The sequence below is a fragment of the Manis pentadactyla genome, chromosome 8 (genome assembly GCF_030020395.1).
Source record: "Manis pentadactyla isolate mManPen7 chromosome 8, mManPen7.hap1, whole genome shotgun sequence".
NCBI lineage: Eukaryota > Metazoa > Chordata > Mammalia > Pholidota > Manidae > Manis > Manis pentadactyla.
This window is the reverse complement of record NC_080026.1, coordinates 112,728,162-112,748,847: the sequence shown is the minus strand read 5'-3', so window position 1 is coordinate 112,748,847 and position 20,686 is coordinate 112,728,162. Positions and strand designations below refer to the sequence as shown.

General features: G+C 50.6%; 1 protein-coding gene across 3 annotated transcripts; it reads left to right on the top strand.

Moving 5' to 3' along the window:
* Window positions 1-8,243: 8,243 nt before the first annotated feature.
* LDB1 (LIM domain binding 1) lies at window positions 8,244-20,357 on the top strand. Of its 3 annotated transcripts, none has more exons than XM_036898608.2 (11): window positions 8,244-8,642; window positions 16,397-16,499; window positions 16,623-16,667; window positions 16,779-16,854; window positions 16,951-17,053; window positions 17,221-17,393; window positions 17,866-17,988; window positions 18,236-18,319; window positions 18,412-18,535; window positions 18,739-18,881; window positions 19,592-20,357. In XM_036898608.2, the coding sequence occupies exons 1-11, from the start codon at window positions 8,618-8,620 to the stop codon at window positions 19,820-19,822; spliced, it is 1,230 nt and encodes a 409-aa protein (XP_036754503.1). In that variant the 5' UTR covers window positions 8,244-8,617; the 3' UTR covers window positions 19,823-20,357. The 3 variants fall into 3 exon arrangements, with proteins under 3 accessions (XP_036754503.1, XP_036754501.1, XP_036754502.1); XM_036898606.2 differs by having other exon boundaries at window positions 8,245-8,642; window positions 18,739-18,887; XM_036898607.2 differs by lacking the exon at window positions 8,244-8,642 and adding an exon at window positions 13,490-13,960 and having other exon boundaries at window positions 18,739-18,887.
* The last annotated feature ends 329 nt before the right edge of the window (window positions 20,358-20,686 follow it).

Genomic DNA, 20,686 nt, shown 5'->3' with positions numbered 1-20,686 from the left:
TTTCCCACCTTGCGCCCAGGAAGAGGGCCCTGGCTTAGCGAGGGAGCCTGGGAGTAGTAGTCGCTTTAAGTGGAGTCTGAGTGACACGTGGTATAGGCATACTGTAATGCTTAGTTTTGTGTTGTGTTGGGGGACCTTTTTGGGGAGCGCAAAGTAGTAAGAGGAGCGTTAATATTTGGGCATCTTTTTATTTTTCTAATTTGTCCAGCTGTCTGAACGCCTGCTGTACGTTCTTTGACGTTCACCTGCTGTACGTTCCCTTCACTTCAGTCCTAGTGAGCCAGTGTTTTGAGACAGCACCCCTAGTGGGCACCCGCACTCAAGGCGCTAACTCTCAACTAATGTATCAGTGCATAAGTTTAAGGCATACAGCATGATGGTTTGATTTACCTTTATTGTGAAATGATTATCATATAGGCTCAGCTAACATCTGTCTTCTCATATAGAAACAATAAAAATAAAAAAAAGAAAATTTTTGTCTCCTTGTGAGGAGAATTCATAGGAATTACTTTCTTAAGAACTATGCCATCATGCACATTACAGCCCTAGTAGTTATTTATCTTATAACTGGAAGTTTGTAGAGTTTAATCTTCAAACACAACAATCCCGACATCTTTCTGGGTTACCAGAAACTCCCTTTGGCGCCTCATTTACCAAATTTATTTCCCGCTGCTGCAGATGACTTTGCTGTCCTCCAAAGACAAGTGTTCTCCTGCCTCTGTTTTTCTGTATGGAATACTCACACCTCAAAAAATTTTTCATGCCCTATTTTACCCAAGAAAGCCTTTTTTGGTCATCCCTGCCAGCTGTGATCCCTTTCTGCATTTCTACAGTGTGTCACTCTGTTTACTATACACTGGTTTGCCATTTAGAAGCTACTTCAGATTGTTTTCCTATTTTTTAAAAAGGTTTATTTAAAAAGTTTAGAAATAATTTCAGAGAGTACAAAACTATGTAAAGCAAAAGGTGTACTTGGCTTGCAAATTCCAGTTCTACTCCCCAGATTTATCCCTTGCCACTTTGGTGTGTATTCATCTACACTTTTTCTATGCATATAAAAATGTGTAGGCATAATGTAGGGGGGTGGCACCGGACATGGGGAAGGCAGTATATACAGAGAAGACAAGTAATGATTCTATAGCATCTTACTACACTGATAGACAGTGACTGTAATGGGGTATGTGGGGGGGACTTGATAATAGGGGGAGTCTAGTAACCATAATGTTGTTCAAGTACATGAACGATGTCAAAAAAAATGTGTAGGGACACACGTTGGTCTTTTCTTTGTTCAAAAATGGGACCATTCTATATGTATGGTTCTACAACTTGCCTTTTTTCATGAAACAATATGTTAGTCCATTCCTTAATCAAATAGTTACTGAGATCTTAAAGGGCATCAATTCCATTATAGGAATATATCATTATTTAAATCATATTTATTTCCAGTTTCTTACTATTACAAGTTAAGTTACAGTAACATTCTTGCACATGTGTACATGTATTTTTGCACTTTTGTACACTCTATGGAATAGTTTCCTTGAAATGAGATTGCTGAGTTAAAGGATATATGCATTTGAAATTGTGATGCATAATGACAAATTTCCTTCAGCAAGTTATATATTCCCACAAAAAAATTCATAAGAGTAGAGGACCTCTGTATGGACTGAATTGTGCATCCCCCACCACCATAGACACACTCCACCCCCACACACCCTAAACCCCTCCCACCTCCCACCCCACCCCCACCCCACCCCCGCAAAATTCCTATGTTGAAGGGCTCCACCTCCAATATGACTGTATTTAGTGACTTAATTACCTTTAAGGAGGTAATTAAGGTTAGATGACATCATCAAAGTGGGTGCCCAATCCAATAGGGCTGGTATCAGCAGAAGAACACACTGGCAAACCAGGTAAAGAGGTTTCACTAGAAACCAGCCTTGCTTCTCTTCAAGTCTCCAGAGCTGTGACAAACAAAATTTTTGTTTAAGCCACTTTTCGTAAGCCACTCGTGGCAGCCTGGATAGACTAATACAACCTCCTTGCAGTTCTTAGTCTTTCATATGAATTAGTTTTGTCTTCCCAAGTAGGCTTTGGAAGCCACAAATTCAGAAACTGAATCCGTTCACAATTTTCTCTATAAAATAATCAAAGGAGGGCAACAATAAAGTTTATTTCCAATGAACTTAGAAATAATTTGCCTATGAGAAATCAGTAAGCACCAATGCAGGACAGCACAATTCTTCCTCTGTTGAAGAAACATACTTTAAGAGATGCTCTGTAGATGATGATGATTTGAGCTCTAATTATGGTCATTACTATGGTGATTAGGCTTGGGGAAAAGGTTAATGTTAAAGAAAGCAGAAAGTTATGCCATTTTTTGCTTTATTCAGCATCTGAAGAAACAATCTATGCATCTAAATATAGCATCTAAGTGGTATCTACTCAAAATGGTAAGACTATATCTCCGGGTCTCCAGTGCCATCTAGATGGAGTTATCGTGGTTATTAGTTTCCTTGGCAGGTGCATTTCTAAGGGCCATGAAGGAAGAACTCAAGAGACATAGTCTACCTCCAATTGGGAACCTCTAATCATGTGTTGGTGCCTGACTCTGTGCTCAACAAAGACTCATCTGATTATAACAGACATCTTATGTCATGTAGTTTCCTATGGAGAAAAGATGTATTGATCAAGTGGAACAAAATGCCCAGATCACATGACATCTATCCCAGTGTGAATTAACAAATCAGCATTCTGATTTATTTATTGAGTACCTACTATGTGTCAGGCACTGTTTGAGGCACTGGAGATAACAAAAAACAGTCAACAAACTTTCCATAACGAAACTCACATTCTAATGGGAGACAACCTCCAAGTAAACAAAGAGTCAAAATAATTTCAGAGAACCATAGTGGTAACAGAGAAGAAAACAGATGGAGAGTGTAAAAGGTAAGACGGAACAATTTTATATGGTGTGACCAGGTTAGGGTCTCTGAGGAGGAGATATCTGAAATCAAGACCTGAATCACAAACACCTAACCCTTCAAAGAGTATCCTGTGTAAGAACAGCCAGTGCACAGGCTCTGAAGTGGTAATACTTTGGTTGCGTTCAAATAGAAGACCAGTTTACTAAAGAATTCTAGAAAAGAAGAATAGTTCCAAAATAATGTTTCATGTGTATTTAATTTGGGTGAGTCAGTCTCCTAAATTTGATGGATTCTGATTCTCTGATTCTCTACATTGAATCTCCAGAACTGCCTCACTGAGGGCCAGACCTGATGTGGTCAGAAACTCCCAGGATAGTCCCCAATAATCTCTGCCTCCTGTTATTAGCACACTTTTGTAGTTTCCTTCCATGTTGTACCAGGGTTGGTCTGTGTGACCAATAATATAAGGCAAAGTGATGCTGTACCATTTCCAAGATTAGGTTATAAAAAGACAGGTTTTCAGCCTAGGTGCTCTTGCACACACACACTCTCTCTCCATTTCTCTTTTTCTCTATATATATCCCTCAGATCTTTTAGTCTAGTGAAAGCAATGTGCCAGTTGTGAGCAGTCTTATGGAGAGCACTGTTGGCAAAAAACTGAAGCCTCTGTCCACCAGCCATTGAAAAACTGAGACCTACCAATGAGAACGAACTTGGAAACAGATTGTCCAACCCAATCAAACCTTGAGGGACTGCAGTCCTGGACATCCACTGACTACAAACTTGTCAGAGACCCTGAGACAGAACTATAACTACCCTCTAAGCCAGGCCAGGATTTCTGACCCTCAGAAACTGTGGGATAATAAAAGTTTGTTAAAAGTCTAAATGTAAGAGTAACTTGTTATACAACAATAGATAATATACCTTGATTGCCATTATTCTACCAGGGAGCTGCAACCCTTCAGGCAATATCCCTTTTAGTGCTTTGTTTTTAGCCCCAAACAACCCATTGAGATTGAATGGTTTACAGCCCTCACCTTGCTGTCACATATCAGGGCCCACTTACAATATCCCTGGAAGAGTTAGAAAATCAGGGATTATTATCCCATTCTACTGAGGAAACAATTGAGGCTAAGAAAGGGCTAAATCTTTTTCCCAGGGGCACACAATAAGTGGTTTATTGTTCTCTTTGGCCCCCTGGTCCCTATAAGATATGTCCTCCACTGTACTAAACAGTCGTTTATGGAAAGAGAGATGCACAGGTTCCATCCACTTGATGGGAATGTTCTGAGAGTCAGGGACCCCTTTAGAAAAAAGAACTATTCCTAGACATTGGCCTGCATAACAATCACCTGGGGACTGTCTTTAGAATGTAGATTCCCTCTCCTCCTCCAGAGATGAGATTTCTTCCATCTGAGGGTGGGACTTTCTACATATTTAACAGGTTTCCTGGAGTTTATTACACACTTTCAGAAACTGTTTTGGAAGAAAAAGGAAAAGTGGTGGCAAACAGTGATGGTAATAATGTTGGTAAATGGACAAAATAGGGAGGAGTCATGTGTTGGGGCAGGGAAAGAGAAATCCTATCAGAAATCTTAAAATCATTCAACAAATGTTATAGGACACATGCAAGGTGCTGAGCACCCTATTAAGTGCTGGGGATGCAACCATCAATAAGACATATATTACCAACTATCTCGGTGGAAAAAAAGATTCGTCCTTGAAAGAAAGAGCAATACCAATAAGCATTTTAGGGAGTTTCAGAGGTAAGAGAGATGTGGGAGAAAATAGAGAAAGTCAAGGTCAAGAGAAGGACTTGAATGGACAGGTTCTAGATGCTGGGAGAAGCAGGGAGCCCACCTCTCCTGGAGCAAGCGTAGTCTGTTGCTTCTGCTGTCTGCCTCCCTATGGGGCTCCTTTTCCCTTCCACTTACCTCACCTCACCTCTTCTCATTTCTCCCACTTTGCTTCATCCCATGTCTACAGTCCATCTGGCACTAATGGCTAGTATTTAAAAATACTGGAATGACATGGAATTGTTCACTTTAAAACAGTTACTAATTTGTGTCATGTGATTTCACCTCAACAAACACAATAACTAGGTGCTCAAATCCATCCAACCAAATCAACTGCCTGCCACCCTCTAGGACACTGTCATTATTAAAGACCTTCCATAGAGACTCACTGCCTCCCTACCATACCCAGGTGTATCTGCTAGACATCTGTGACTTCTCTTCCTATTTTACCATGATTCTCAAACATGCTTCAAAGATGTTTTCTCCCTCCTCTGGTCCATACTAGAAGTAAGGAAGGGAGAAGAGCACTTCTCATCAAATGCACATCACAGTGGTTCAACAGTCCCCTCCTCTGTAGGAACCACTAGTCACTTCTCAGTGTCTATGAGTCTAATGCTGTTTTGTTGATCCTGTTTTGCTTTTATATTCCACAAGTAAGTGAAATCATATGGTATTTGTCTTTCTCCACCTGGCTTATTTCACTGAGCATAATACCCTCTAGATCAATCCATGCTGTTGCAAATGGCAGGATTTATTCTCTTTTTATGGCTGAATAGTATTCCATTGTATATGTACCACATCTTTTTTGTCCATTCATGAAAACACTTATCTTCCATTCCACAGTATAGAAAGGATATTTCCTTAAAGGAAACAGGACCACTAGATCAGCTGGGTTGGGAGTGGGAGGGGTACCTTCCCAGAGGAGGTAAAGCTAGAACTGAGGTTTAAAGGAGGCATTCACTAGTTAGTGGGCAAAAAGGGAGAAGAATGTTCTACAGACAAGTTCAGATTTACTAACCTGTCTAAACCTCAGTTTTCTCACTTGTTCAAGGGAGGTAATAGCATGTTCTTCCAAAGTTTGTCATGAAAGGTAAATGAGATCTCAGATATGAAACACCTAGGACAGTGCCTGCCACACCATATATGCTCAACAAATGCTGTTTTTTCTTCTTCCTTACCCTCCACCTTCCCCATATGTGATCTTGCGAAAGGGAAAATGGGATGAAGAGGAGGCAAAGTTCCCTATGGGGTGGGTTGTAAGCCCTTTTGTCCACCCAGGTGATTGGTGATCACCATGGAATCTGGCCAAGCTAGTTGTTTGGAATGAGTGGCCTTAGGGATAAGTGATCATAGGATTGTGTGAAGGCAAATACATGGACAGTTGAGAATGAAGGGAGTCATGGCAGGTAGTCCCTCTCCTCCACACTATCTCTAATCCTCCAGCCAATCCTGCCCACTCACTCTTGACACCCCTGAAATAACAGGTAACCTCAAAAAAAGCAGAAAGGGGCTGTAATACTTATCAAGTACTGAGGACACAGCTGGCATCAGGCTAGGTGTGACTGGGCATGCTTTGTCTAGTTTGACCTTAAGATGCAGGTACCAATTACAGAGAGTAAAGCTAGAGCCCAGAGTGGGGAAGTCAGCTGTTCCAGGTCATTTGCTAGTGAGGAGTGAAGCTGGAATTAAAACCTGGGTATCCAAAATTCCAGGCCAGGGTTCTGTTGCTTTAGGTTACCTTTACTCCCTCTAGAGCTGATCTCTGCCTCGGGGAATGTGGGGAGGAGGTGGACACAGACAAGAGATGCTGTCAAGAAAGTAACTTGTATAAGTGTGCATGGCTTCAGTCATGTCCCTCTGCAGTCCCGCTGCCCATTCCCCCTGTGGGGCTGGGGATAGGGAAAACTGGGGGGATGGGGGGAATACACAGTGTGGCTGGGAATACTGGAGTAAGTGTGTGGCTGTGCTCACAGCTCCCCTCCCCCACCCTCTCCTAAGCACCGGGGGTGTTCTCAACCCTTGGCAGGCCCTCTTTTCAACCTCCAGACTTTGCGTCTGTCCATCATTTCGTGCTCCCTCAGCAAAAGCTAAGGTGGAAAAAAGGGGGGTCTCATAAAACACTTAAGCCTCCACATCTGTAGCTCCCCCTCCACCACCACCACCACCCCGCCAGTCAAGCCAGCTGTGCCGACTCTGGGCAGGAGTAAGGAAACCTTTACAATCAATTCCTCCTTAAATAACAAAGGGGAGGAGGACCCCCTACCCAGTCTGGGTCACATGTTCTAGAGAAGGGACACCAACCCAGGTCCCCAGCGTCTATTCTTGAAGCCCACCCTGAAGCTTAAAGAACAAAAGCGAGCAGCTGGGTACCCCCACCCCCAACCCCGAAAGGAGGGAGCCAACTCTCTTTTCCAGACGTCTCTCCTACCCTCCCTCCTCCTTGCTAATAGGTATTTCCTGTTTATGAGGCAGCCAGGGCTGGGCTTTTAGGAAGGGATGGAGATGGGGCCCAATCCCCTTCTAGGGTTGGGTTGGGGAGTCCTTCGAGGGCCTGAGGGTTGGGAGGCTCCTCTCTGGGTAATGAAAGTTCCTTACATTGACCATCCAGATCATCCTCCCTGTCACCCCCCACCAAGTCCCTACATGTTAAGGGACACTGGAGGGGTCTGCTTCCTGTTCTCCCCAGTCTCAGAGGCCCGTAAAGGAGAGCAGCTTCCAGGCGAGGGAGAGCTGGGGTGGGGCGGCTGAGGCCTAGACTGGATGGAGAAAGGGGGAAGGGAGGGAAGTGTCTTGAGTTATGAGTCAAAGCCTGCAAGGGGGAAGGATGGCCTGCGGATTCCTCCCTTTCCAGTTCAACCTGGCGGTCATTCCGCTGCTCCCATTCCCCCTGAAAAACACAGATCCCAGGATCTTGGGCGGGCTAGGGAGGAGACCCCACTTAATTAACCCTTTTAGCTCTAGTCCCAACTGGTTTAGCAGGCAAGGAAGGTAAGAGTGGTTAATTTACAGAGGAGCTGAATTGAGGGTTTGCCACACAAATTAGGATAGCGCTTCTTTCTCCACCCAGATTGGGGTGGAGGGCGGGCAACACGGGGCCTCCAGAGTAAGACTGGGGTCTAGGCAAACAGCATGGGGGGTCAGCAGTCCCTTTTCCCTCCCAGCGCGCGGCAGGGGTGGAGAACTACACCTCACAACCCACCCTGGCTCCGCCTCCCCCAGTCCCGGCTCCCGCTCCGGCTCCTCTACGCTCCCAATTCGGCGGCGCCCGAAGGACGGACACCGAGTGTGAGGGTTTGCCTTTTATCCCTCCCCCTCGCGCTCCCTCTCCGGGGTCTCTGCTTCCATCTCCTTTTTTTAAAAGCTGCGTCACAAGCTGCCGTTCCCTGAACGCTCCCGGCCTCTCGCCGCCGCCCGCCGCGCGGCGCACGCACGTCGTCGCTGGCTGCGCGCTCGCCCGGGTCACTTTGACCCGGCTCTCCCCTCCCACTAGCAGGCAATTAGCATATTAATAAAGCCCGGCCCAGCCCTGCCGGGGCTGGTGAGCGGGCGCCGACGGGAGCGAGAGAACTAGAGCGAGAGGGAGGGGGGCGGCGAGCGGCGGCAGCGCACAGACACGCACACGCACACGCGCACACACGGATCCACACTCCGGGGACGCACACTCGCGCGCACACGCAGAGGCAGCTCGTCTTCCTGCCTGGCTTCCTTCCTGTCTGCGCCGCGCCTGACAGGCCCCTTACTGCAGCCTGGGGACGCCCGCACCGGGTCGTGGCCGGGCCGCGCCGGCTGCAAGAGCAGCAGGAGCCGCGGGCGGCGGCGGCGGCTCATGCTCGGCCTGTCCCCGCGCGGGGCGGGCACCGTGACTCGGCTGGGCCCCCAGCGGCGGGCGATGTGAAGATGTCAGTGGGCTGTGCCTGTCCTGGTGAGTGGGGCGCGCGCCCCCCCGGTCCCTCCCTCAACTCTCCCCGCGGATCCCTCACCCCTTCTTTGGCGAGAACTTGTGTGGGGGGCGTCGATGCATGGCGGAGGTCGGGGGCTGTGAGGGGCATGCGGGGGTCCTCGGTCCGAGGTAGGATTTTCCCTAACTGTGTAAATGCGCAGCAGCCCAGAGGCACGGGGAGGGGGTGCTGGGGGCAGCTTGTGTGTATGTTTTTTTTGGGGGGAGACTAATTGGGGAGGGGCTTGGGGGGGCTGAAATTCCCAGAATTCCAGGGTGTTAGCCAATCACAAGTGAGCTTGGACTTTTGACCCCCCCTTAGGTCATCATAGAGTTGTGATTGGCTGGTTTGGGTTGCCCCCCCACCCCCTCCTTCCTTGCAGCCTTGTCCCTCTTATTTGTCCTGTGACAACCCCCTCCAGGCTGTTTCTGAGCACCGTGTTTGGGGGGAGGGATTGATTTGGACCTATCTTGCCCCCCCTCCAGATTTTCCTGCCTGTTGCCAGGGAAGGTTGGCTCTCCTGGGGGACAGGAGGTACCCCGGGGGGGTGGGGGGCAGATAATTGGGCCCTCGGGTCTGGCATCTTTGCCCTAGTAGGAGGGGGAATGTGGCAGCCCCAGGCAACCTAGGAAATGGAGTGATCTGTGAGACTTGGGGTTGAGCGGAGCAGTGCTTGACCCCAAAGTGGAAACTTAAAAGGGGACTTAGGCTCAGCTCCCTGCCTCCCCAAAACACGAATGAGATCTTGCCAGTGACAGCCTGGGTCTGAGTTCTTTCCTGAGGAGGGGGAAGGCTCTTTCTTACTGCTAGGAGGAAACAGAGGCTATGTGACTGGAAAGGTAGTCCTTAGAGGGCCTCGGAATACTGTCTATCCCTATCCGCAGGACTGGGTTCTTGAGTTATTTTCAGGAACCCCCTCCTGTCCCATACTGGAGTTGGCTTTCTTCTGAAAGTCAGGTGGCCCTGAATCTAGTCTGGTTTGGATCTTTGGCCTCCTCAGGGTTCTGGGTTCTCTGGGAGGCCCATACCCCACAACTGGACCCCATCACATGCATGCGCACGCACGCACACACACACATGTGCTCACACTCACAAACACACAGAGTCCCCAAGGGATTGTGTAGAACTTTCCTTGAAAATCATGTGACCCAGGCCAGGCTGGGTTGGGCTGGGCACACACTTATTAAAGTTTCTGCTGAGATTGACGTTTAAGGGGCATGGGGCCCAGAGGGAGGGCTAGTAGAGCCTAAGGATCCTGGAATATCCGGGTGTGGGAACCCCTGGCTCCTGCTGCAGAGGGTGGGGAACAGCTTGCCAGGCTGGAATCCTGCCTGTCCCCATCGTTCCTCCTAACAGCTTTGTGTGCATGTTTGTGTGTGTATTTTCTTTATAATTGCCCCAAGCTGGGTAGGTCTATCCATGCTGAGTCTACCTCATGGCTTTGATCCTTCATTACCACACATGAACATAGAAGAAACTAAGGAATAAGCTAAAGGTCTGAGTCTAAATTTTGATTCTTAGTTCTTAACGAATACTGGTTAGGAGGTGGGTAGGTATGGAAGGGTTGTTAGTCTGGAGGTAGATGGGAGGTTGACCCTGAAGTTGGCACAGGGTGCCCAGGTCAAGTAGGAAAAGGGAGAGAGTTTTTCGTTCAGTCTCTCTGGGAGCAGCATGGAGACAGGAAGAGGACCCATCCCATGCATAGGGGTGTGTGTGAGGAGGGACAGCTTCAGTCATTGCCCCAAATGGTGTGCTCCTTTTGTGTGTCTGGTGGCCTGGTTGGGGGAGAGGAGGGCAAAAGATAGCTAAGAGTAGGGAGTCTTTTTCTGAATGTGAAGAAGTCTTACAGATTGATGCCACAGGATGGATGGAGGTTTTAGACTTAAAGGAGAACCACATGGGGAGGGGCTTGAGAGTGGCCTGGAGGTGGGGAATAGTAGGATTTGGGGTAAGGGAGGGGACCAGGCTTGCATGGGTGGGTGCGAGCACATGGTTGAACACAAGGGCATCATGGCAGCATGTACAGTCCAGGCCAAAGACACCTCCAACCTGAGCAGCTTTGGGGTGGGGGTTTGAGGTGCCCTGGCAGGCCTCCTGCCTGCTGCCTGCCTTCCTATCTGCGTCTCTCCTTTGTGCTCTGCTGTCTCCCGGCTCCTCCTCCTCCCCCAGCCAGACAGAGACAGCACATGCCCCACACATGTGACTGAGGGAAGCCAGAGCACACACAGACCCACACACATGCATACACGGAAGGAAACACCACAAGATACACACTTACAGCTCCCATAGTTCCTCTGGGGTGGGGAATATCTTCTGCGGGCTTGGGTCAGGAACAGGGACAACCTCTTCTAAGGAACATCACCCAGGAAGGGCAGGTTGTTGAGGGGGCCAGGGCCTGTCTGGGGCAGCATGTGGCTCTGAAGGGTTAAGGTAGGGAGGAGTAGGGGGAGGGGAAGAGGCAGCAGTGGTGGCGGCTGGGAGCCAGGAGAGGAGGATGGCAGAGCGCCAGGCCAACGAGAGGCCGGGCACAGACAAAGAAAGGGGAGCAGGCACACTGGAGGCCTGGGTCAGGGAGCCCCAGGGGCCCGGGCAGGGGGCAGTGTTTGTACCTTATCCAGTGTGCTGGGGTAGGCTGCTGCCCTTCAGAGTTCACATCTCCAGGAGGGGTGCTCTCCCTCTTGTGTCCCTCATCACCTTTGTCATTCTTTGCTGCCCCCTGCTTTCTCCCCACTACCACCACCAATTTTAAGGCCTTTTAACTCAGACTTGCTTTCTTTAGCTGGACTTCTGCCCCTGTGCAAGTGGGGGAATTAAGTCGGAAGTCTTGGCATCTAGGGGTCCTTCTTCCCCAAATTTGAGAAAACAAACTGAGTGGGGGGTTCTGAGCTCAGAACTGGGAGCAGAAGGCAGAGCACCCACCCCTCCAACCTCCCCATGTAGACAGTCATTTGGGGCCATTCCTTGGAGAGGGGAGAGAGTAGGAATGGCTTCAGTGCCCCAGGGTGGCTGGGCTTGTATGAGTGGGGCTGTAAGTCCAGGGTTCCTGCCTCAGGCCCTCCTGTCTCGCTGTAATCTATTTAAGTTAGCATTATATTTGGCCCTGTATGCTGTAAGGCTCTCCTGAGGTACCGCCTATGAATGCACTTTGGAAAGTTTAAAGGCATGAAACAAAAGACAAAAATTGTTCTGTCAGTGAAGGAGGAGTGTGGTTATCTCAGAGATGGTCTATAAATTTGGGAGTTAGTGGGAATGTTTCAAGTCCTGCTGGTAGGCAGTATGTTTCAGGGTCTAGCTGAATGTCACAGATTTCGATATGTTTGTGAAAGCCAGGGTGTACTGTATGGCCAGGCTATGATGGAGAGTGGTATACAGGCTGTGATGGAGAATGGTATACAGACTTCAGGGAGGGGTGCCTGGGTAACAGATGGTCAGGATGTGTATGTAATAGCCTATCACAGGTTCAGGGAGTGTAGTGCAGTTTTGGTGTGTGTATTGGGAGTCAGGGTGCATGGGTGTCATAGGTCCTAGTGTGTAGGAAGTCAGGATTTGGCATAGACTGTATGTGTGTCCTGGATTTGGGTTTATTTAAGGTTGAGGTATATCACAGGCTGAAGTGTGTATCAGGTACTGATTTAAGTGAAAGCGAGATGTGTTGTTTGTGTGTGGAGTGTGTTCACAGAACCAGGTGTAATATTGCATGGTCAACTGGTGTGTATTTCATGAGAGGTCCTGTCTTGGGACTCGGTATGTGGTTGAGGGTGGGCAAGGAATAGGGAGCAGTGACTCAAGTTACAAGAAATAGGTCTGGATCACAGTGCCCCCCCACCCCGTGTGTGTGTGTGTGTGTTTTCCTTTATGCCTGGTAGGACCTAGACCACTACCCAAGTTTTAGAAACACCCCCCTCTCTTGGGATTCCCCCCTTGCATGGGATAACAGGCTCTACATCAGTAACTACAGACCTTTCTTTCCTGGGATGGGGAAGGATTTGGCAGCAGACTATAGGCACCTTCCGGAGACCCTTGGGTGGGCAAATTTGCCTTCCCTAGCACTGACAGTGTCTCTCCCTGGCATCCATGTGTCTCTGGTGTTGGGGAGGGGGCTTCCTGCTAATGCATATCCAGGTCAGGGCTTGGAACTTAAGTGGGTTGGGGGCAGGGAGCCTGGAGTGTCCCCCTCCTCCAATCTGTGTTTTACAGGCTGAAGTCAGAGTGTGTCTCTTGTCAAAAATAACCCCCTGGAGCCTCCCCCCAGCTGCTCTGGGATTTCACCAGGGGCTGAAGCCCAGGGTGTCAGCCCAGGCCAATCTTCAACCTGAGAGGTCACCGGGGAGAGTAAGAGAGGTTTGGGGGACGTTTGGGTGGCAGTGTGAAGATACTGGGAGTCTCCAGAGAGGAAAGCACCCTCCTTCATCTCTGCCTGAGGCTTTGACTCCCCAGCTCACCCGGCTTCCCCACCCCCAGTGCCAGGCTTGGTGCTGGGGGTGGGGGCATTTCAGTTCCTGGCCCTGCACAAGCCTCCCCTGCGTCCAGGTCTGTCCAGGCCCAGCCTGTTCTCTCTGCCATGTCTCTGTCCCCTGTCTCTCCCAGTCTCTGTCACTCTTTTGTTTTTCTCAGTCCTCTCCGCCTGCCTCCCTCTCTCCCTCTCTCCCTCTCTCCCTCTTCCTCTTTTCTCGCAGGGAGGGGGCGGGGCCGGTGGGGGCAGCTCCACCCTCCGCCCGCCCTGGGGCCTCATTCTGAGAGGCTCGGAGAGAGAGCGGGGAGGGAGGGATAGAAAGGGAGAAAAGGAAGGGAGCCGGCGGGCGCTGCGTGTGTCTGTGCGTGTGCGAGTGGGAGTGGGAGTGCCGGGCCCTGCTTCTCCTGGTGCCCCGGCAGAGGGGCCTGGTGGCTTGGGGAGGGCGGGCGGGCTGCTTGGAGGCAGAGGCAGCGAGAGGAGGCGGCGGCGGGGAGAGCCGAGGAGGAGGAGGAGAGAGGAAAGAGCGGAGCAGCCATTGTTGAGGGAAACCTTGCAAACAAAGAAGGCTCCGGACTCCCCGCAGCCCCTCGCCCCCCAGACCGGCCTCCCGGCCCCCGGCCCAGTGGCCATTGTAACTTTCCCCCGGGGTTGCAGCCGCCGCCTGGCAGGCCGAGGCTGTGCGTGCGAGTCTTTGTGCGGCCGGTGTAGTGGAGCTCCCAGCCAGGCCTGCCTGTCCCACTCGGGACATGAGCGATTGAAGTTGGGCCCCCTCAGCCCTCAACCCTGCCAGGGCCCTTTTGGGCTTCCAGCCGTTCCTTGCACTTCTCCTGGCCCCTTCAGTTCTCCCAGGTAAGTTTGGGCACCCTTCAAGCCTGTTGGGGTTGGGGAAGATCCTCCGTCTAGCCCAGGCCTGGTATGCTGGCTAGGGGAATGGTGCCCCAGCTCACAGAGGCCAGGGCTCTCAGGCTTGCTGACCTACGGTCAGTGCCCAAAGGGAGGGGCCTGCCCTCAGGTCAGACTGGTTACCATGGGAATGCCCAGCTGGAAATGCCCCCTCAGCCCCAGGATGCAGCTACCATCCTGAGAAAACTTTACTCGTTCTGGTAAGGGCTCCTAGACTGCTAGAGGTGGGAGAGGGGGCTATGTTTGACTCCCAGACTGGATGACACATCTCCACCCCCACCCCCACCTTGCTGCTTCTACCCCCGCTGCTGAGGACAGGCAGCAATAGGGACAGATGGTCTGGGTGATGTTCCCTCCCCTTCTCACTTCCAAGCCCTTGTGCTGGGGCTACTGGGAGTTGCTGTGGGTCTGGAGAGATGCTGAGTTTGTTTGTGTCCATTCACTGGAGGTATAAATAGAGGCCCCAGAGCTTTGGGTGTCAGCGCCTCAGAACTGTTACCCATCCCCAGTCAATGTCTGTCAGTTGTCTGTCAGAGAGAAATTGAAGTACTGAAACTTTTTCAGAGTTAGAGAGAAGCCCAGCTGTCCTATCTCCCTTTTCTTTAGGGTCTTAAGGTGACACATTTCTTAAAGTGACCTTGAAACTGAGGGGCAGGGGCAGTGGTTCTTTTGGGGAAAGGATGGCTTAGTTAGTTGACAAGGGCCAGGTCTGGTAATCAAGACTCTCGTATTCATTGCCCAGGCCTGGTCGCTGGTGGGCTGTGTGAGCTTTGGCTTCCTACATGGTCTTAGTCTACCTGTCTGTGTAGGGGGGAGACTTGGGCCTGGGAGGGACTGCTCCTTTCCTGAGCCAGGCTCCTCATTCAGTTCATACCGGCTGGTGAAGGCTGTGTGTGCTATGCTGGGAGCATGTGGATGGGGCCTGTGAGAGATCCCACATGGTGCGAGGGCCTGATGTGGGCACCTTGATGCTGCCTGAGGCTGCTGGGTTCTAGCCCTGGTTAGGCATGTTGGGGCAAGCTGAGGGTGGAAGCCTGCTAGGCAGGATGAGGCACACGTGTGTGCAGGCACACACAGGTTCTTGGCACCTTCAGGACTGTGTAGTGTAGGCACCTCTGGGACCCTCCTTTTGCCCATATTGTAAGGAGGGGGCCCTGGGGAGATAATTAAATGACACACATGTTGGCACAGGGTCTTCCTTTGTCTTCTCCCCCACAAGGAACAAAATAGATTTTGTATCTAAATTGAAGTGGAGGCTCAGATACAGCCAATACTGCTACCCTTAACTAATGCAGTCAGTTTTGGGAAAGTGAGGAACTGTGACTGACATAGACTGGGACCAGGATCTTGGTACCATGCCTCATTTTCCTTTTCTGTCTAGTAGGGAGGGGGAAAATAACATTGCATGGTTACTTGGCTCATACCCAACCATGAATGTAACACTTTTTCCAGTCAGGAAATAGTACACCAGGAACTGTGTGCTGCTGGGTTAGGTGGAGGGGGAACATGTTGCACAGGCACAGATAGACACAAGTAAAGACTCCTGTCTAGTTACCACGTGCTCTTACACTGAATCCCCTGGAACCCAGGCTCCTTGCTAGGCTTCTTGTTTTCCATTTGTAAGAGTGGGCTCCAATGGAGGTCCATTTACCTCCCTCCCCCACTGCAAGTCTCAGAAGAGAAAGGGGTTTAAGACTTTGGGTTTCTGGTTTGGAGGCAATACTAGCCCCATGGTGGGTGTGGAGGAGGGGGCTAGGTTGATAAGGGAATGGCCGTTGGTGGGGAAGGCAGAGGGCCCTACTGGTTATCTGGTGGGTGGCACCCAGCAGACATCCCTACCCCCCTTTATCTTTTTATCCCCTGCTCTCCTGAGACCTTGGGGGTGGAGGAGGGGCAAAGAGTTGGCAGAAACCCCCTAACCCCTCCCACAACTTGGTCTCCGAAGGCCATAGAGGGATATAAATACTCCAGGATATGGGAATCAAGATCTGGGCTCAAGTCCTAGCTCTGCCAGTTACTAGCTTTATGAACTTGGTAAATCCCCTTAGCTGTTCAGTTGCCTTTCAGGACTGTTAGAGTTGACCCTACCTGTTGTGATGATTGAACAAAATAATGTCGATGGAAAGGGGAGGTTATCAAAATTAGATTCTAATATTTGGATATTTATTTATTATATGGTAGTGATTCTTCTTCCCAGTTTTAATTTTATGATCCAGGACTCAGCCACATGTGAAATGGGGTCTTGGGTGTTAGGGCTGAGTATGTTTTGTTTCTTCATAAAGCAAGGTGGGAGCCAGACATAGAAGCAGAACCAGGTGCTCACCTAGGGTAGTCCTTGTTTGCTAGTCCAATCAGGGGACCTCTTCTTTCTCTCCCTTATAGGTTGTTCCTCAAAGTCATTCAAGCTGTACTCACCGAAGGAGCCCCCGAACGGCAACGCCTTCCCCCCCTTCCATCCCGGCACCATGCTAGATCGGGATGTGGGGTGAGTCTCTTACCACTATCATCCCCTCTCCAGATGGGATCCTGCCTGAAAGAGGGAGGGAGTGACATCCCCTAATAATTCCTGTGTTCCACTTCCATTCTCATAGTCTCTTCCCTTACACAGCCCAACTCCCATGTACCCGCCTACATACCTGGAGCCTGGGATTGGGTAAGTGGAGTCCAGTGGGGAGGGCGGTGCTTTCCATTACCTGGATGAAGGCAGAGGTGGTGGGGTGGGGAGGCTCTGCTCCTACTGACATCCCTTCTTCACTTCCTCCAGGAGGCACACACCATATGGCAACCAAACTGACTATAGAATATTCGAGCTTAACAAACGTCTTCAAAACTGGACAGAGGTAAGGCCAGGGAAAGCTGGGAGGGGAAGGGCCATCTGGGCATTCATGTGGGATGTCTCTGGTACACACGTTAACAGCCCTACTTGTGCTCCTTAGGAGTGTGACAATCTCTGGTGGGATGCTTTTACAACTGAGTTCTTTGAGGATGATGCCATGTTAACCATCACTTTCTGCCTGGAGGATGGACCAAAGAGATACAGTGAGTGGCTTCTGGGGGTCCTGCCAGTTCTGTATGAATGTATATCTCCTATGTCCTTCTAAGGTCTGGGAGTAGGTATTTGTCCCAGGGGATTTGTCTTGGCAGGGGTGGCATCTGCCTGATCCCTTTTGATGTCCTGTTCTAAAGAGTTTGTCCTACTTCTACAGCCATTGGCCGGACCCTGATCCCACGCTACTTCCGCAGCATCTTTGAGGGGGGTGCTACGGAGCTGTACTATGTGCTTAAGCACCCCAAGGAGGCATTCCACAGCAACTTTGTGTCCCTTGACTGTGATCAGGGCAGCATGGTGACCCAGCACGGCAAGCCCATGTTCACCCAGGTCAGCAGTCCAGCTGAATGTGGAACACTGAAGCACCCTGGGATTGATGCCACTCCTCTCTCCCAAGCTATACTCAGCTGTTCCCCAAGGAGGCATAATGGGAAGTAGCAAGATAAGAAGGGAGGGCAGGCATGCTGCAACATTCAGATGTTTATTGAGTTTGTACTTGATGATATTCTGGACCATGGGTACACCAGTGAGCAAGCGCCCGCCCTCATAGAGCTTATAGCAGATAATGAGTGTGTCATTAGCTACATGAGGAGGAAGCAAGGATCTGTTAAACATTTCTACCATGTATGTGTAAGGACCAGGGGTGTAACAGGCAAGTAAGGGGATGGTCTCTGTCAGTTACGCACCCAGGTCTATGTGCAGGTGGCAGAAGTGTTTGCAGTGGGTGAGTTATGAGCAAACAGAACAGGTTTACTTTGAGGTATGTGGGGAGGGGCCAGAGTTGTGACAAACTTGTCTCCAGGTGTGTGTGGAGGGCCGGTTGTACCTAGAGTTCATGTTTGACGACATGATGCGGATAAAGACATGGCACTTCAGCATCCGGCAGCACCGAGAGCTCATCCCCCGCAGCATCCTTGCCATGCATGTGAGTTGTGGGCAGGACCTAGGACGCAAGGGTGAGGGCAGGCAGTAGGCAGGGTGGGTGGAACAGGGCTGCCATTTCCTGACAGTGACCTTAGACAGAGGGTTAAAGTTTCTCCATCTGAAAAATGGGTTTAGTAATAGCCCCTCTTGTCTCTCAGGAGTGTCATGAGGCTCAGATGATAGGGCAGGTGAGCAAATGGAACTCAGGTGCTAGTATTTTTATTTTCCCTCCCTGCACATTCCTATAGGCCCAGGACCCCCAGATGTTGGATCAGCTCTCCAAAAATATCACCCGGTGTGGGCTGTCCAATTCTACTCTCAACTACCTCCGAGTGAGTCTCTGACCACCCAGTTTCTGCCCCAGCTTATTTGGTCTTAAGCTCCATGTCTCTTCCTGACAAGCCACCTCCTGGTCTCCCTCCAGCTCTGTGTGATACTTGAGCCCATGCAGGAGCTCATGTCCCGCCACAAGACCTACAGCCTCAGCCCCCGCGACTGCCTCAAGACCTGCCTTTTCCAGAAGTGGCAGCGCATGGTAGCACCCCCTGGTGAGTGCCTCAGGCCTGCACTTCCTCTTACAGGATCTGATGCCACTCCCCAAGGCTGTATCTCTATCTTCTTATGAAGTCCCTTTCTTGCTCTTTGGTCTGCAAGATTGGGATCAGGGTAGGCTCAGGCTCCTTAGGAGCCTGGAATGGAGAGCGAGGGGCCCAGGGCCCTGCCCTACCTAAGTCTCCTTTCCTTGGCACAGCGGAGCCTGCACGGCAGCAGCCCAGCAAACGGCGGAAACGGAAGATGTCGGGGGGCAGCACCATGAGCTCAGGGGGTGGCAATACCAACAATAGCAACAGCAAGAAGAAAAGCCCAGCCAGCACCTTCGCCCTCTCCAGCCAGGTACCTGTAAGCATCTCGGCTTTCTTCTCTCTTCTGGGCTGCCCCACTGCTGGCCCCTGACCCTTGACCTTGTCCCAGCCTGAGCTCACTAGCAGGTGTAGAAGTAAAGACAGTTTTGTCTAGTGTACTCTGCCAGCATGGGCTGATGCCTGTCACTGATGAGAGTGTCGGTCACATGCAAGTTTGTACTCACACAGACTCAGACACAGCAACATAGAACATAAATGGACAGAGACAGCCATGAGAACCTACAGGCATTCAGGTTAGATAGCCTGGGGGCATTCAGACCATCAGAAACATACACTCCCACTGACAGGCACGCACTTTCTTGAATGTGTGAATCTAGAATGCATGCACATGCACGCATTCCCCACTGGTGTTTTTAATCTGTTCCTCCTTTCCTACATGTGGACAGTTTAAGACTCCCTAAAATTTTGGGGAGGTGGACTAGAGAGCTAGGGGAGTAGATTGACTACCCCTCCCAGAATCTTAATGGATGTAGGTTAAAAGCTGTGATGCTCTGTAGTCTTTTGGTGGAAAGGATTCTAGGGGCTGAGGGTGTCAGAGAGTTGGGATTTTAAATTTGGGTATGAGAAGGGGGTGGGGGTGTTGAGTTTCCTGGGTGGGTTTTGGGGTTCTGGGGGTATCTGCTGCCCTGGGCTGGGCGAGCCCCTGCCCCGATTATGTTTGGGGACCTCCACCACTCTCAGGATGTGATGGTGGTGGGGGAGCCCACCCTGATGGGCGGGGAGTTCGGGGACGAGGACGAGAGGCTCATCACCCGGCTGGAGAACACCCAGTTTGACGCAGCCAACGGCATTGACGACGAGGACAGCTTTAACAACTCCCCAGCCCTGGGCGCCAACAGCCCCTGGAACAGCAAGCCTCCATCCAGCCAAGAAAGCAAATCGGAGAACCCCACATCACAGGCCTCCCAGTAAAGGTCTCACCATGGCTACCCAGTGCTCTGCGTGCCTGCTCCACCCCTAGCAGCCCCAGGGAGCAGAAGACAGAATGAAAAGACTGAGCATCTAAAATGGGCAGGCTCCGTCCACCCACTTCAGGGAGGAACTGCACTCGGTGGGGGCAGGTGCCAAGATTTGCCCCCCAGTGGCCCTGGGTTGGGCCTGGCCTCTGCAGAGCCTTTTGGGGGAAAGGGATACTCATGCGGATGTCTACGTGAACTCTGGGCCTCTGAAAAATGTCCTGACCATCCGGAGCATTTACTTCCATCCTCACCCCACGTCAGGGTTCCCCATCCTCCTGACTCTACCCCTTCAAGCCTGGGGTTGTCTGTACCCACAGCCATTAGGGACTTAAAGTTATGGGACTTGGTTCAGTGACCCTCCCCCAAACTTCCCCCCAGGTGGCTGGTAGTAGAGGGGTAAAGCTCTGGGCTGCTCTCTGCTGCCACCTATCCCAGCTCCAAGTTTTTTTAAAAAAATAATAATATTAAAAATGTAAGTTTAAAAAACCGCTCATGTACCCCCTTTTCCCCTTATTAAAAATCCAGCTACCTCCCTACTCCGGGCTTAGGTGGAGGCGAGCGTGAGGGTAGGGGGTATGCATCACCATTTTATACAGTGTGAGAGCTTCAGACCAAGGAGACACTTTGCCATCTCTTCCCTTTTCCTCTGGGGTGACTGGAGTTGGGGAAGGCATGCCATGGGGTAAGGGACCATTGATGGCCTTGCCTTTGTGACAGCTCCTTGTTGGGCTGTCTCCCCATCCTCCAAGACTCTGTCCTGCCTCCTAGTGCTTGTGATTCCCTCTAGCCCAGCCCTCAATCCCCTTTCCCGGTGGTG

Excerpts from the sequence above, each read along its gene's own strand:
- LDB1 (XM_036898606.2), top strand. The coding sequence starts at position 8,618 with ATGTCAGTGGGCTGTGCCTGTCCTG. Across the intron at positions 16,500-16,622 it reads ATGCTAGATCGGGATGTGGG|CCCAACTCCCATGTACCCGC; the intron begins GTGAGTCTCTTA and ends TCCCTTACACAG. Across the intron at positions 18,320-18,411 it reads CTACTCTCAACTACCTCCGA|CTCTGTGTGATACTTGAGCC; the intron begins GTGAGTCTCTGA and ends GTCTCCCTCCAG.